The sequence below is a fragment of the Budorcas taxicolor genome, chromosome X, assembly GCF_023091745.1.
Source record: "Budorcas taxicolor isolate Tak-1 chromosome X, Takin1.1, whole genome shotgun sequence".
Classification (NCBI taxonomy): domain Eukaryota; kingdom Metazoa; phylum Chordata; class Mammalia; order Artiodactyla; family Bovidae; genus Budorcas; species Budorcas taxicolor.
In genome coordinates this window covers 47,750,174-47,764,706 of record NC_068935.1, presented here as the reverse complement: position 1 = coordinate 47,764,706, position 14,533 = coordinate 47,750,174, and the positions used below count along the sequence as shown (strand labels likewise).

The 14,533-nt window shown below is 38.6% G+C and overlaps 1 protein-coding gene across 1 annotated transcript; it reads left to right on the top strand.

Annotated features, from left to right (window-relative positions):
* Nucleotides 1-814: 814 nt before the first annotated feature.
* LOC128069381 (uncharacterized protein CXorf66 homolog) lies at nucleotides 815-3,755 on the top strand. Its single transcript, XM_052662605.1, has 3 exons — nucleotides 815-902; nucleotides 1,584-1,740; nucleotides 2,915-3,755. The coding sequence occupies exons 1-3, from the start codon at nucleotides 815-817 to the stop codon at nucleotides 3,753-3,755; spliced, it is 1,086 nt and encodes a 361-aa protein (XP_052518565.1).
* The last annotated feature ends 10,778 nt before the right edge of the window (nucleotides 3,756-14,533 follow it).

Below are 14,533 nucleotides of genomic sequence, written 5' to 3'. Positions count from 1 at the left end.
CAGGGACTGTGACTGTCTGAATGCTCATGCTTAACACAAAGCTTCCTGTCACATAGATCTCCAACACGCTTTTGTTGAAGCAATGAATCATCCTTGCTACCTCTCTCTCCTTCATCCCCTATGGCCTGCCCTTCCTCAAGTCCTACCCACATCAAAATACTCCTCCAATGCATTGATTACTCTCCATCTTTGACCACTCTGCTTCAAGCTACCATCCTATATCAGGTGGACCTACATAACAGCCTTCTAATTGTCTAAACTACTTTAACCCCAGCAATCTAGTTCCCATACAAAACCAGAGGGGTTTTTCAAAAATGGAGATCTCATCATGTCACTCACTAGCCAGAAAGTCTTTAGTGGTACCCATTAAAAGCAGCTCAATAAAAAGCTTGAGGGATATTCAAAATCTTAATTTTAGTAAGAAAAATTCCTACAAACTTATACCCCAGGATGATTTAACCTCTAAAACACATAAGAACTACTACAGGGCTGTAAGGTGCCTCCTTAACATTTAATAAAGAAAAATAGTTCTTCAGTATCTAGAGCTAACTCATTTTCTCTGCCTTCTGTGCTTAATAATGTCTCAAACTTTTTGATTCAAATTTGATAGAATATTTGATGTAATGGAGAAATAAAGGATTAAAAGTCTTTTCATAATATTTGTACTCAGGAGCTCATGTGTCACCATGGTGAGATTATGCTGTCAGGATATGACATAGAATGATTATGAAGTCATAGGCCCCTAAAACAAGCTGAGTCATGTTAAATCCAGCAGTTTCCTTGAGAGAGGAAACAGGACAACAAGGTCCTGGACATGAATCTCTTCATTTATGTCCTCCTTTTATCAATTTGGACAAATAGTTGTTTAGATAGAAATGAAAGCAATGGATCTGCTACTGCAGGTATGTCCCTAACCTTAAAACCTAGAAATTATGATCTATTATTTTAAATATATTCAAGTACTTAATTAGACAAGCTAGCTGTGTGTAAGAAATCTGCTGTTTATTCTACTTTACTATGAGTAGGTCTTCGAGAATTTCTAGGACAACATCTGAAAATTTTACTTCTGTGTAAAAAATCCAAACGTAGAAACATGAAGAGTACAGCCATATTGTCCCCTTTCATTCCCCTTCCCCACCCAATCCACCAACCCCTGCCCTCCCCCACCAGCCATACCAGAAAATTTTATGTGAATGAATATAGCATGGTACCTAACACGTAGTAGGTTTCAAGAACTGTGTTTTCTTGTCCCATCCCTTTTTCCACCATACACATTCACACACACATCAACACTCAAGTGCATTCACACATTCAAATACCTAGGTAATGGGTTGAACAAGCCACGATGTGGGGTAACCTAGGTAATTATACTGATTAACCAAAGACAGCTCCCAGGTTTGGCTTGTAGACTGTGGCTGGCTGGGAAGGTGACAGAGGGAGGAAAATGACAGTGGACACTTATCATGCTTAAAGAAATAATTGATGATGAGATTTGACTTGGATCTACAGTAACAAACCCCCATCAAAATGGAAGCAAACTTGGTTACCAAGCACATGTTCTGATGATACATTTTCTTTCAAAGTAACTACACGTGCCGAATTCAAGCAGACCCAACTGGAGGAATTAAAGCGACGTCTACTCATTGTTGTAATTGGTGCCCTCATCACTGGCTATATTGTCACGTGTTCCTGCTTTCTTCACTATAGCTGTGATAGCGAGGAAGCCCATAACGCAGCCAAGTAAGTCTTACACCTTTGAATAAAAGTACAAGGTTGGGGGGAGGCGCGCGTTCTTCACTATACTCTCTAACTGTGAGACCGAGGAAGTCCCCAAAGCAGCAACATTAAGTCTTACACCTTTGAACTAAAAATACAAAGTGGCGGGGTGTAGGGGTGAGGTGAGGAGGTGGGTGCGCACTCGCATGAGCGACTGTACCTGCACACGCATGCGCACACACATGTAAGCGGGTTCACTGTTGTTTTGTTACTTAACATTAACCTTAGACTTCAAAAGAGCTCCCAACATCTTGTGGGTTGGATATGTTCACTTAAATGAAGCTCTTAAATTATCTCAAGTACATTATCAACTTTAGCCATAACTATCTCCTATTCAGGGTTCAGTTGAGCCCCAGGCTGCTAATTTCATTGTAAGTTGAGTCTATGAAAAGAGGGAATGACTATCTAAATAAGACAGAATCAAAATCTTCTCAGGGGAGGAGTTGGGTCTCTGCATTCCAAAGATAGTAACGCATTTTGGATAATCTATCATTTTGAGATGTAATAACATGAAAAATTTTTAACTGTATTCAGTGATTCTAGTCCCTGCCTTTAATATAGGAGGATTAGGCTGGCACTTGATATACTGGGTCTCTAAAAATTTCCCATTCCAAGAACTGGTGACTGAAATATACCACTGTTCTATTCCTTCAGTTTTAGAGTAATCTTGTGAGGATTAATATGCATGATTACAAAACTTGATGGTGTACATATGACAGGAAAACAATGAATTTGGTCTAAAGACTTCTTTATGTGACAGGTTGTGACATTTGTGCCTCAGTTGCATATCAAGTTGTGGCTTTTTTATAAAAAGTTTAATTTCTGGAATAGATAAATTCTCTCCCTCTCAACAGTAGATTTGAAACAAGTTTGTGTCATTGCATATATAGACTATATGGTTATTCATTGTGGTTGAAACAGCAAAATTAAGAAAAAGAAAAAGCATTCATCATGGTTCAAATCTGTAACCTAAGTCATAGTTTTCACCACACTCCAATTCTTACTGTGTTCAATTTTCCTGCTAGAGCCAAAAAAAAGACCAGAAGTCTAAATTGACACAATAGCCCATATTTTCTGGTAACAGCAATCTTACTCTTCTGATTTAAATAGTCATATTCCAAGTCCTCTGTATTTTCAGGGTCAAGAAAGAAGATATGACCATCAAGGCATCCAGGTCATCTAAAATATCATTTACTGACTCCAAGTCACTGACTGCTGGTCCGGGCGATCCAGAAAAACAATCCGTGGTATCCAGAAGAGATAAGTCATCTGGGCCCTCAAGTCCACGAGAAGTTCCTTCAAGTACAGAAAAGTTAGTCAGGCCCTCGAGTCAAAAAAAAACATCCAAGCCATCAGCTCCCAAAAAAGTGTTAGGATCACCTCCCCAGGAAAAGTTGCACAGAACACGCAGTCCAAAAAAGGCACATAGGCAGGCTCATGCCCATAAGCTAGTTGGTCAGGTCAGTCCATCCTATCCAAAGAAGGTCATCAAGCCAACTTGGCCATCAAGTCTACAGTGTCGGGTCAAGCCAACCAAAACTCCTCTACCCTATCCAAAGAATCAAAGCTTCTCTGAGCAATCAAGTGTAGATAAACTGACCAAACGCCAGAGATATCTTAAACCAAAATACCCAGCTAGTGCAGGTAGGGCAGAAATATTATCTAGAACTCAACCAGCAAAGTTTTGTCGATGCTACAAGGAAAAATGCCTTGTTTGCACAGCTGTTTCTGAGCCATTCATCACTCATATTTCAGAAGCAAATATAAAGCATGTTCCAGTTCCACTTTTTTCACGTGAATTGAAGCACTTTTACAAGTCATATAAAAAGAAACAATCCAAATACAACACACTGTATATCAACATGAGTGACAGTGATATCACAATATATAACAGTGATGATGAGAGTGACAGGGAGGTGATTATACTCTGCAATATAAAATGCAAGGAAGACATCTATAAAAACTCCCGAAATAATTAAGGGATCAAAAAAAAGACCACCCATGCAGAAGAAGCAAACTTCTATGAACTATTATATGCTCACCATATTTAAGAACCTGGTAGAGGAAAACTCTACTTGGTATCACTATTGAGATTAGACCTATATCCATCTCAAGGCAATTTACTTGAAAAATAGTAAATAAATGTGTGACATAACTGATTTTGTTGTAATTATTATTGTATTTTAGAGGTATAAATCTCTTTGGGAGGTATCTTAGATCTACTTGAGCAAATTCTTGGAGATGATGAGGGACAGGGAAACCCGGTGTGCTGCAGTCCATGGGGTCGCAAAGAGTTGGACACAACTTGACTGAACAACAACGTAGATCTGGTCAGTTGGATGGGCTTCCCAGCTGGTGCAGTGGTAAAGAATCCACCTGCCAATGGAAGAGATGTGGGTTTGATCCCTGGATCAGGAAGATCCTTTGGAGGAGGAAATAGCAACCCACTCCAGTACTCTTGCCTGGGAACTTCCATGGACAGAGGAGACTGAAGGGCTACAGTTGATGGGGTCGAAAAGAGTTGGACACAGGTACACGGTTAAATGGGAACCATAGTCACACACACACACAGATATAGAAAGGTATTGCAAGATGTGTACCCTAGGCTCCTCTTTCCCTTGGATTAGCCCTCAGTTGAAGTTTCAACCCAAATATTTTTTAAATTTTGACATAGTGTCCTCACAGTTTAAGACTGTCTTTCTGTGGTGTCCAGTGTGTGGCGGAAATGGCTCTGTGTGCTTGGTTCTGGCTGCACTGGGGAAATTCCTGATAGTCATTTCCTTTTTTAAAAAATATTTATTTGACCATGCCAGTTCTTAGTTGTGGCATGCAAACTCTTGGCTGCAGCATGTGATTCTCTGACCAGGGATAGAACCCAGGCCCCCTGCATTGGGAGTGTGGAGTTTTAGCCACTGGACCACCAGGGAAGTCCCAATACTCATTTCTAATACCACTGCCTCTGATGACTGCTACCAAAGTAAGGGTCCAGGCTCCAGCCCCACTCTCAAGGTTTTTGATTCTTTTTGTTACCCTTCAAATTGATAAAAAGAGTTTGCCCTGTTGTGCATTCTCAGAATGGCCCAGATAGAGGTCGGATATCTACACATTTTCTTCACAGGGTACCTTCTTACTTAGAATCAGGAGGGCTGGGAGGCCAGGGGAAAACCTTGGAGTTATATTTTCTAACTTCCTCACTGATGAGAGGTTATCCCTGCCCACTTCCAAGAGCATGGTTCAGAAAAACAGACAAAATCCTGGAGTCCCAGCCTATACTCTAGTACAGTGAGGTCAGTCCCCTGTCACATCCAGCAGGATCAGTTAAATTCCATAGCTAGCATAAATTGAGTGTGTACTTCTTGCCAGACATTGTACTAGTCCCTTTATGTCAGGGAGATCTGAAGGCCACCCTCCCCTCAATTTTACTGATTTAGCAAAAGGACTCACAAGACTCAAAAGCAGATTATAGTCATGGCTGAGGTTTATTAGAGCAAAAATAGACAAACCAAGAGCAACAGGAAAAAGACGTATTTTCAGGTGAATCAGAGAGGTTGGGCATGCGCTTTTGAGTACTTGTGCCTCTGGGGCCACCTAGGACATGCTCTCTTCTTTAGCAATAAACTAGAGGCATGTGTGCAACATGGCTCTGCCCAGGGAAGCCTCAACATCCGAGGCTTTTATTGAGAACAGGTCCCACAGGTACATCATGCTCCATGACCAGACATGGCAAGTGAAACTCAGGATCCCAACAATGACACCAGATGCACATTATCGATGTTGATGTTTGTGCAAAGCAATCAGGTGAACAAAACATGATCATCAATCAATTAACAATAGAACATTCCCCCAGGGTTGACCAATAGTCAAATCATGGTTTCCAGTTCCCTTGACATACAAGGACCAAACAACCAGACCTGCAGTGTTAACACTTTCCTCACATTTCACATATTTTATTTAATTCCCAACAGTCCCCTATTATATGGACTACCATATGAGTTAACTGATGCTCTGTAACATATAGTAAGATCACATCTAGCAATTGATTGAATCAAGATATGAATCTATGATTGACTTAAGTTCAAATTTTCATTATGCTGTACTGCCTTCTCACTTCCAGTTTCTGGGGTATCTGTTTATTCTTAGATCACCCAGTCCACTGGTATCAGCAAAATCCTTACTTGACTTTTAATCAATCTGGACCATCCTCCTAACTTACCAGGAGTATATAAATATGTCTTGAGTTCATTCAGATCTGACTTTCCCATAACCTCTGCCTCTACTGGTAGTATCCTGGTGGGGTCTGTAAGGTCATCATGAAATTCACAGATGGCATGATATATAAAAATTTTAAGAGGCGGAAAATGCATTTGAAAAGTATTGTGGTAGCTACAGACTTGATTTCCTACTGGTATTACACTTTGTGTAAAGATAACTGTAAAGGGTTAGAACTGTTCTGGGATAGCCTGGTCTTTTAAAAATTCACAAATAGAAACAAAAGCTCTGATCAAATTTTTATGGTTTAGTATGAAGAACATTTCAAACAAAAAAGTAGGAGTATGAATGAACGCCCATATAAACATTGCTCAGATTCAACAATTATCATTACATGCCCAATGTTGTTTCATTTAAACTACTATCCATTGCCCTCCCATTTTTATCTCCAAAAAATAATAAATTTTAAAAATACATAAACACAATACTCCATGGGGTCACAAAGAGTCGGATAGTGACTGAACTGAACTGAACTGAAACACAATACTATTATCTCATATAAAACTTAATAATAATTCCTTAATATAAATTATCCAGTCAGTATGCAAATATCCTCCATTCGCCTCATTTTTTTAATGGTTGCTTTGTTCAGTTGATGTTAACCAACATTTGACAGCATTTCAGTCTAAATTTTTTAAAAATTAAAATTTCATTGGGTAATCTGGCTTCATATTGTAAGATTATTTTGGAGTTTATCTGAGCCATCAGTAGCCTGGAAAATAGCCAACGTCAAAACTGCATAGTTTTTCAGCTTAAATTCAACCGAAGTCTTGATAGGCAAAGCCAAATAATCTAAGCTCTCTTCTCTTTATCATTCTTAAGCTAAAGACTTGTAATACTTTAAAGGCTGGGAATATTAATATCTAATAAAAAGGACTAACTGCCAGTGACAACCAATGATAATGACATGTTAAACACAAGCTATGAGCATGAGTATGTATGTTGCTTTTTAAACCACACTTAATTATAGAGTAGGAGTCTACAGAATATTTGAAGCTCATTCAACGTGAAAAATTCTAGGTGCATTAGTATGGGGCTTCACACATAAAACCAATATAAAATATGTAAAAAAAACGTACTCTGAGTTAGAGAAGAAATTTTGCAAAATAATAATAATAATAATTTTTTTACCAGTCAAATCTTCCACAAGTTAATACCTAAAATAACTCGTCTCACTTCAAAGGATAGTTTTTGGCACTTCTTGGAAATGTCCTTGTTTAAGTAAGAGGGCTCTGAATCTCTATTTCCTAGCCTTATTGCAGCATTGTCTTACCTGTCATGATACCTTTCTTCTTTCTTGCTCCCATTTTATATTTCCCAGTTCAGCAAGTGTCAGGGCTGTATCTCAGTCAGTCCTTGGCGTCCTTACATTTTCGTCCACCAGGGGTCGCTGCGAAGCCAGTTTCAAAAGTGGTCCTTCCCTCTAAGACTATCAGCGCTGTTTTCCTTTAATCCGCATTCCTTATCTTCATCTCCAAAACTCATACCTTGTTCCTGTCTATGGAACTAAAATCGTTAGTTCTTCAGTCATGTCCAACTCTTCCTGACTCCGTGGACTGTAGCCCACCTTGCTTCTCTATCTACGGAATTCTCCAGGCAAGAATACTGGAGTAGGCAGTCATTCCTTTCTCTAGGGGATCTTCCAGACCCAGGGATCCAACTCAGATCTCCAACACTGCAGGCAGATTCTTTACCATCTGTGCTACCAGGGAAGCTCTGGGCTCACAGAGAGTCCGACACGACTGAGTGACTAACAACGATAACAATGGGACTGAAATTAATTATATTTTGCTCCTTTTATTCAGTAAGTTCAGTTCAGTTCAGTCGCTCAGACCTGTCCAACTCTTTGCGACCCCTTGGACTGCAGCATGCCAGGCTTGCCTGTCCACCACCGAATCCAGGAGCTTACTCAAACTCATGTCCATCAAATGGGTGATTCCATCCCATCATCTCATTCTCTGTCGTCCCCTTCTTTTCCCGCCTTCAATCTTTCCTATCATCAGAGTCTTTTCATGAGTCAGTTCTTCGCATCAGGTGGCCAACCTATTGAAGCTTCACCTTCAGTATCAGTCCTTCCAAGGAATATTCAGGACTGACTTCCTTTAGGATTGATTGGTTAGATCTCCTTGACTGGTTGACTCTCACTTTATTCAATAAACTGCTTTCTAAAAACCTATCACTTAAAAAAAAAGTGCAAAAATGCAGATTTCAAACATTTCCAACATATACATGAAATTTTATAAGCATGGAAGTACACAACATTGTAAATCAACTTTACTTCAATAAAATTTTTAAAAATTAAACTTTAAAAATTAAAAAAATAAGAAATTATATAAACAATGGAATATTACTCAGCTATAAAAGGAATGCATTTGAGTCAGTTCTAATGAGGTGGATGAACCTTGAGTTTATTATACAGAGTGAAGTAAGTCAGAAAGAGAAAGACAAATACTGTATAGTAACACATACATGTGGAATCTAGAAAGATGGTATTGATGATCCTACATGCAGGGCAGCAAAGGAAACACAGATGTAAAGAACAGACTTTTGGACTCAGTGGGAGAAGGAGAGGGTGGGATGATTTGAGAGAACAGCATTGAAACATATACATTACCATATGTAAAATAGATAGCCAGTGTGAGTTTGAAGTATAAGGCAGGGCCAGGGCACCCAAAGCAGGCGCTCTGTGACAACCTGGAGGGATGGGGTGGGGTAGGGGATGGGAGGGGGGTTCAGGAGGGAAGGGACACAAGTATACCTATGGCTGATTCATGTTGATGTATGACAAAAACCATCACAATATTGTAAAGTAATTATTTGCCAATTAAAATAAATACATAAAATTTTTAAAAAGAAATTATATGAACATGTAGCTGAAAGTATACTTTGAGATCCTCTCTTCTACCTCCTGTGGGGAGAGGGGGCTCTGAAGAGCTGAAGGAATGCTCATTCAGCTAAAAGACCACGTTTTACCGGGCTAACAGGGTTGAGGATGCTAGCTCACGGTGGCATGTGCCTGATTGGCAGATCTTTAAGTGGCCACAGAGAAGTGATACACCAGATAAGGGATATTTAAAAGTTTCCAGTTTTATCGACTCTCAAAATCCTCCAGTCCCTACCACATCGTGAAATTCCTAAGAATTAGAAGCAACAAAGGAAGGGAACTAGAAGTAAGAAGAAAGCTTTCTGAGCGCTTCAGTCAAATATCTCCTTAAAGGCAACCTATATACAACCCTCAATTATTCCTCTGCTGTTGCAACCTTATAAAACAAGGGTTAATCATGATTAATTAGCTTTGCAATTATATATACAATACACAGAAAAGGCTGTCTTTGAAATAAGCAAGAGCTAATAATAGCTTACATCTAAGAACTTTGAGGTAGTGCTACTTGAGAATAATTCTACTTAGAATTATTCCCTGATGTGCCTGAATCAAAATAACACATTGAAATGACAGCTGAAGGAGATGAAGAAATAAATTGCTATAAATCTGTTGTATATAATTATTTTACTTTAAAAAGTAAGATACAGGAACTATATAGTTATTGTTCTCTGAATGGTAGAAATTTGTTGATAATAAAAAAATCTGTAGGTGTCTTCTATCATCAAACTATTCCCTTAGTTACCAATTTTCCTAGCAAAACGAGCTATTTTTAAATCCATATTAAAATTACATAAAGGCTGGGAATGTAAGCTGGTACAGCCACTGTGGAAAAAGTAAGGCAGTTCTTCAGAAAACTAAAAATAGAATTACCATATGATCCAGCAATCTCACTCTTGGGCTTATATCTGGACAAAATCAAAATTCCAAAAGATACATATATCCTTATGTTCACAGCAACATTATTCACAATAGCCAAGACATGGAAATCGATCTAAATGTCCACAACAGAAGAGTGGATAAAGATGTGGTCCATATGTATAATGGAATACTACTCAGTCATAAAAAGAATGAAATAATGTCATTTGCAGCAACATGGATGCAACTAGAGATTATCGTACTAAGTGAAATAAGTTAGAAAGAGAAAGGCAAATACCATATGATATCACTTATATGTAGAATCTAAAATATGAAACAAATAAACCTATCTATGAAACAAACTGATGGACATGGTGGAAAACAGATTGGTGGTTGCCAAGGGAGAGGGGATTGAGGGGTGGGGGTTAGCAGATGTAAGTGTTTATATATATAATGGATAAGCAACAAGGTCTTACTGTATAGCACAGAGATATATCGTATGGTAAACCAAAATGGAAAAGAATACATTAAAAATGAATGTGTGTGTGTGTGTATATATATATATATATATATATGTAAAACTGAATCACTTTGCTATACAGCAGTAATTAACACATTGCAAATCAACTATACTACAATTTAATTTTTCTTTTTTAGAATTACCAAAAGGCAGGTAATCACAAAGAGGAAAAGAAGAAACAAAGGCTTATGCTAATGAATGGCTGGAATAATTAGCCCTGAGAAGACTGAATGGACTGTATCTATCATATCTACACCTTCCCTGCCAGTTTGCAAAATAAAAAAAATCAGTGTCCAATTGTGGGACTTCCCTGGTGGTCCAGTGGCTAAGACTCTGCACTCACAATGCAGGGACCCTGGGTTTGATCCTTGGTCAGGGAACGGGATCCCACACGTGGCAACTAAGAGTTCACATGCTGCTAAAGATCCTGCACATGCAACAAAGATCCCATGTGCCACAACTGAGACCAAGCACAGCCAAATAAATAAGTAAAAATGTCCAATTGTGTGGCTGCGAATCAGATAGAACGTGACTGACACCAAATGTTCATAACAGACCTATTTACAATAGCTAAGATATGGAAACAACCCAAGTGCCCGTCAATAAACTATTTGCTTAAGAATAAGTGGTACATATATATATATATATATATATATATATATATATATATATATATATATATGTATTCAATGAAATATTACTCTGGCATAAAAATGAATGAAATAACACCATCTGGTAGCAACATGGATGGACCTACATGTTATCATACTAAGTGAACTAAGAAAGAGGAAGACAATATCATATGATGTCATCTACATGGAGGATCTAAAAACTGATACAAATGAACTTATTTACAAAACAGACACAGATTCACAGATATACAAAGCAAACCTATGATTACCAAAGGAGAAAGGAAGGTGGGGGGGATTAGGAGTCTGGGATTAGCTAATACAAATTACTATACATAAAATAGATGTTATAAGGGTTAAAGTAGAGCACAGGGAATTATACCCAATATCTTATAAGAACCAATAATGGAAAAGAATCTGAAAATATATATATATTAAATATATCAGTGAACTTGCTGTACACCTGAAATTAATACAAAGTTGTGAATCAAGTATACTTCAATTAAAAAAAAAAGAACGTGATTGAGCTACCTACCTTCAATTTCCACGTTTATATAAATAAAAAAGTACCCACAGCAAAATGAAATAAAATTCTAAAGTACCAAAGGACTAATGGAAGATATTATAAATTAGTACCAATGAAGGTATGAAGGTAGTCAACTCTTGATATTTGCTCAAAAAGGACTATATCACTGTTATGTAAACAAGTTTCTTTCATAAACCTTAGTTTCACTGAACGAACAGTGAAGACAAAGTGAAATTGTCGAATAAAGGTTTATGGTTTTAAAGATTTTCTCATCATGTTTAATGGGAAACAACTAAAATGTCATGAAAACAGTGCAGTAGGGAAACATTTACTATTTGTCTTTCAGATCATATAATTTTTCTTCAAAATCTGCACATATTCTTGTGATGTTTTCAAAAGTAGGTCCTGAAATAGATTTGACTCATCTGTAGATCCTAGAGGAGACACTCTTTAGGATCCAGATTTAAATTCAGCAGCAGGTTTTTCTAGTTCTCTAGTTATATTCTTTTGCAACTCCCACTACATCTTGGTCAAGTAAGTCTCCAAGTTGTTATTTGAAGGACGTGGAATTGAGATAGAAAACACTACATTTGCTCTCAGAGTAGGATTTCTAGAAAGAAAGAAAGTCACTCAGTTGTGCCTGACTCTAGGCTCCTGGGATTTTCCAGGCAAGAATACTGGAGTGGGTTGCCATTTCCTTCTCCAAGGGATCTTCCTGAGCCAGGGATCAAACCCGGGTCTCACATACTGCAGGCAGACTCTTTACCATCTGAGCCACCAGGGAATCCCAGAGTAAGATTTCTATTGAACACTAAACTACTATTGAAATTTCCAACACAAAGGGGCTCCAGGACTGGCCTCATGGTAAGAGGGTTGAGTCAAGATCTGTTCTGTTTCTCCACCACAAGTTGGATGCTGATATCTACCAGCCTCTCATTAGTCTTGTTTATTTTATTTGCCAATGACTTTCTAATATCTAGTTCCACTAGGCAGAGTGGCTTATATTTTTCCAATCTGCTGTATAAGAATCTTCTTGAAAAGTTTTCACCTAGGAGAGTTCAGATTTCAAGTCTTTAATTTTGAGTTCCATCTGACTTCTTATTGAAGCATTATTCTTCTCTCCTAACTGCTCCTTGAGATGCTGCTTGTATTCTCATAGATAATAATTCCTGTCAAAGAACTTGATTTTTTGCATTCAGGTGCAGACATTCTGAAGATGTAGCTTTCAGCTCTGCTGAAAAATCATCAGTCTGACTTGTGAGTTGACATAATTTCTTATTTCAATCCTGTACCTCATCGTCTAAGTTAGTACGATAACATGACGTGGACTCCAGTGACGCCTCTGACATAGACTGCATTTTTAGGGTATCAGCCAGTTTTTGCTGAAATTGTCTCACAACTGCTTTGGTGATCTGCATCATCAGATTTCTGCAGCTGCCACCACCAGAGGTCCCAGGCCACCCGGGCTCCCAGTCCAGACTTTCCCCGGGCAGTTTGAGCCCCAGCAGAAAAATAAAGTTTTCTACGCTGATCTCTTGAGGTTACTTACAGGAAAAAATAAGAACATACAGCAAGTCATGTAAAAAATTAAAATGGTGGGGGGTAAGCTATTTCAGGAGCCATATACCAATTACTAGACTCATGGATTGTCAGAAAACCAATCTTGGCTACTAAACACTAATTCAAGCTACTTTTCTTTTCTCATTACTGTTATATGCATGAAATCATGTAAGTCTGATATAGATTTATGATGTTCTAGAACTTTCAACCACTTTTATGCTGTAGCCAGCCTCCCAAGAACACCTCCCCCATTCATTAACTAGGTACTGGATGTTGGACTGGAGGGAAAAAAATATTTTTTCGTGACCATAACATCCCATGGGTCCTCCACATATGCCAGATTTTGTGATTTAGTTTAGTGGTTTTTCAGGGGCAGCTGGTGTCACGTGATGTGGCCGAAATTAAAAAGAAAAGAAAACAATTGATGTTTCGGCCAACCAGCTTGCAGTAATTTATCATGGTAGTCCTTGAAACTAATACACTTCGGTGAAGTCTGTGGTTGCCTTAAAAATAGCTAAGACCAAATAAGGGGGAAATAATAGGGGAGTGTTAGGGAGGAAGTGTCCTTTCACACCTCATCCCCACAGGAAAAGCAGTGACTAATCTGATTGTACAGAGTTAAACTGCATCAGGCCACACATCATGAGTGCATAAGATCACTATCTTGAAAGATGATTGTGTTTGCTATGCAGTCTTTGTCTATGCTATCTCAGCAAAGGTCTGTCTAGTCAAAGCTATGTTTTATCCAGTAGTCATGTATCGATGTCAGAGTTGGATCATAAAGAAAGCTGAGCATCAAAAAACTGATGCTTTAGAACTGTGGTGTTGGAGAAGACTCTTAAGCATCCTTAGGATGGCAAGGAGATCAAACTAGTCAATCCTAAGGGAAATCAACTCTGAATATTCATTTCAAGGACTGATGCTGAAGCTGAGCTCCGATACTTTGGCCACCTGATGTGAAGAACTGACTCATTAGAAAAGACCCTGATGCTGGGAAAGATTGAAGGCAGGAGGAGAAGGAGACAGCAGAGGATAAAATGGTTGGATGGCATCACCGACTCCATGCAAGTGAGTTTGAGCAAGCTCCAAGAGATGGTGAAGGACAGGGAAGCCTGGTGTGCTGCTGTCCATGGGGTCGCAAAGAGTCAGACACGACTGAGTGACTGAACAACAACATTTGTATATACGTTTTTTTGACCCTGCAGTGTGGCTTGTGGGATCTTAGTTCCCCAGTCAGGGATGGAACAGTGAAAGCACTGAGTCCTAACCACTGGACCGACAGGGAATTCCCATTTGTTTATACTATTTATTTATTGTCTTTTTAGTATCTGTGGAATTTATAGTGATATGATTTTGCGCATCCATTTGTGTCAGTTGTGTCTTCTCTCCTTTTTCTTGATAAGTCTGGCTAGAGGTCTATCCGTTTTATTGATCTTCACCAGCAGCATTTGGTTTCATTGACTTTTTCTCTCGTTTTTTGGTTTTTCACTTATGTCTGCTCCAATCTTTATCAT

What these genes read in the sequence shown, in the direction of transcription:
- LOC128069381 (XM_052662605.1), top strand. Translation starts at nt 815, where the DNA reads ATGAATCTCTTCATTTATGTCCTCCTTTTATCAATTTGGACAAATAGT. An exon ending in CAATGGATCTGCTACTGCAG is followed by an intron (nt 903 to 1,583) that starts GTATGTCCCTAA and finishes TTTCTTTCAAAG; the next exon opens with TAACTACACGTGCCGAATTC. An exon ending in GAAGCCCATAACGCAGCCAA is followed by an intron (nt 1,741 to 2,914) that starts GTAAGTCTTACA and finishes CTGTATTTTCAG; the next exon opens with GGTCAAGAAAGAAGATATGA.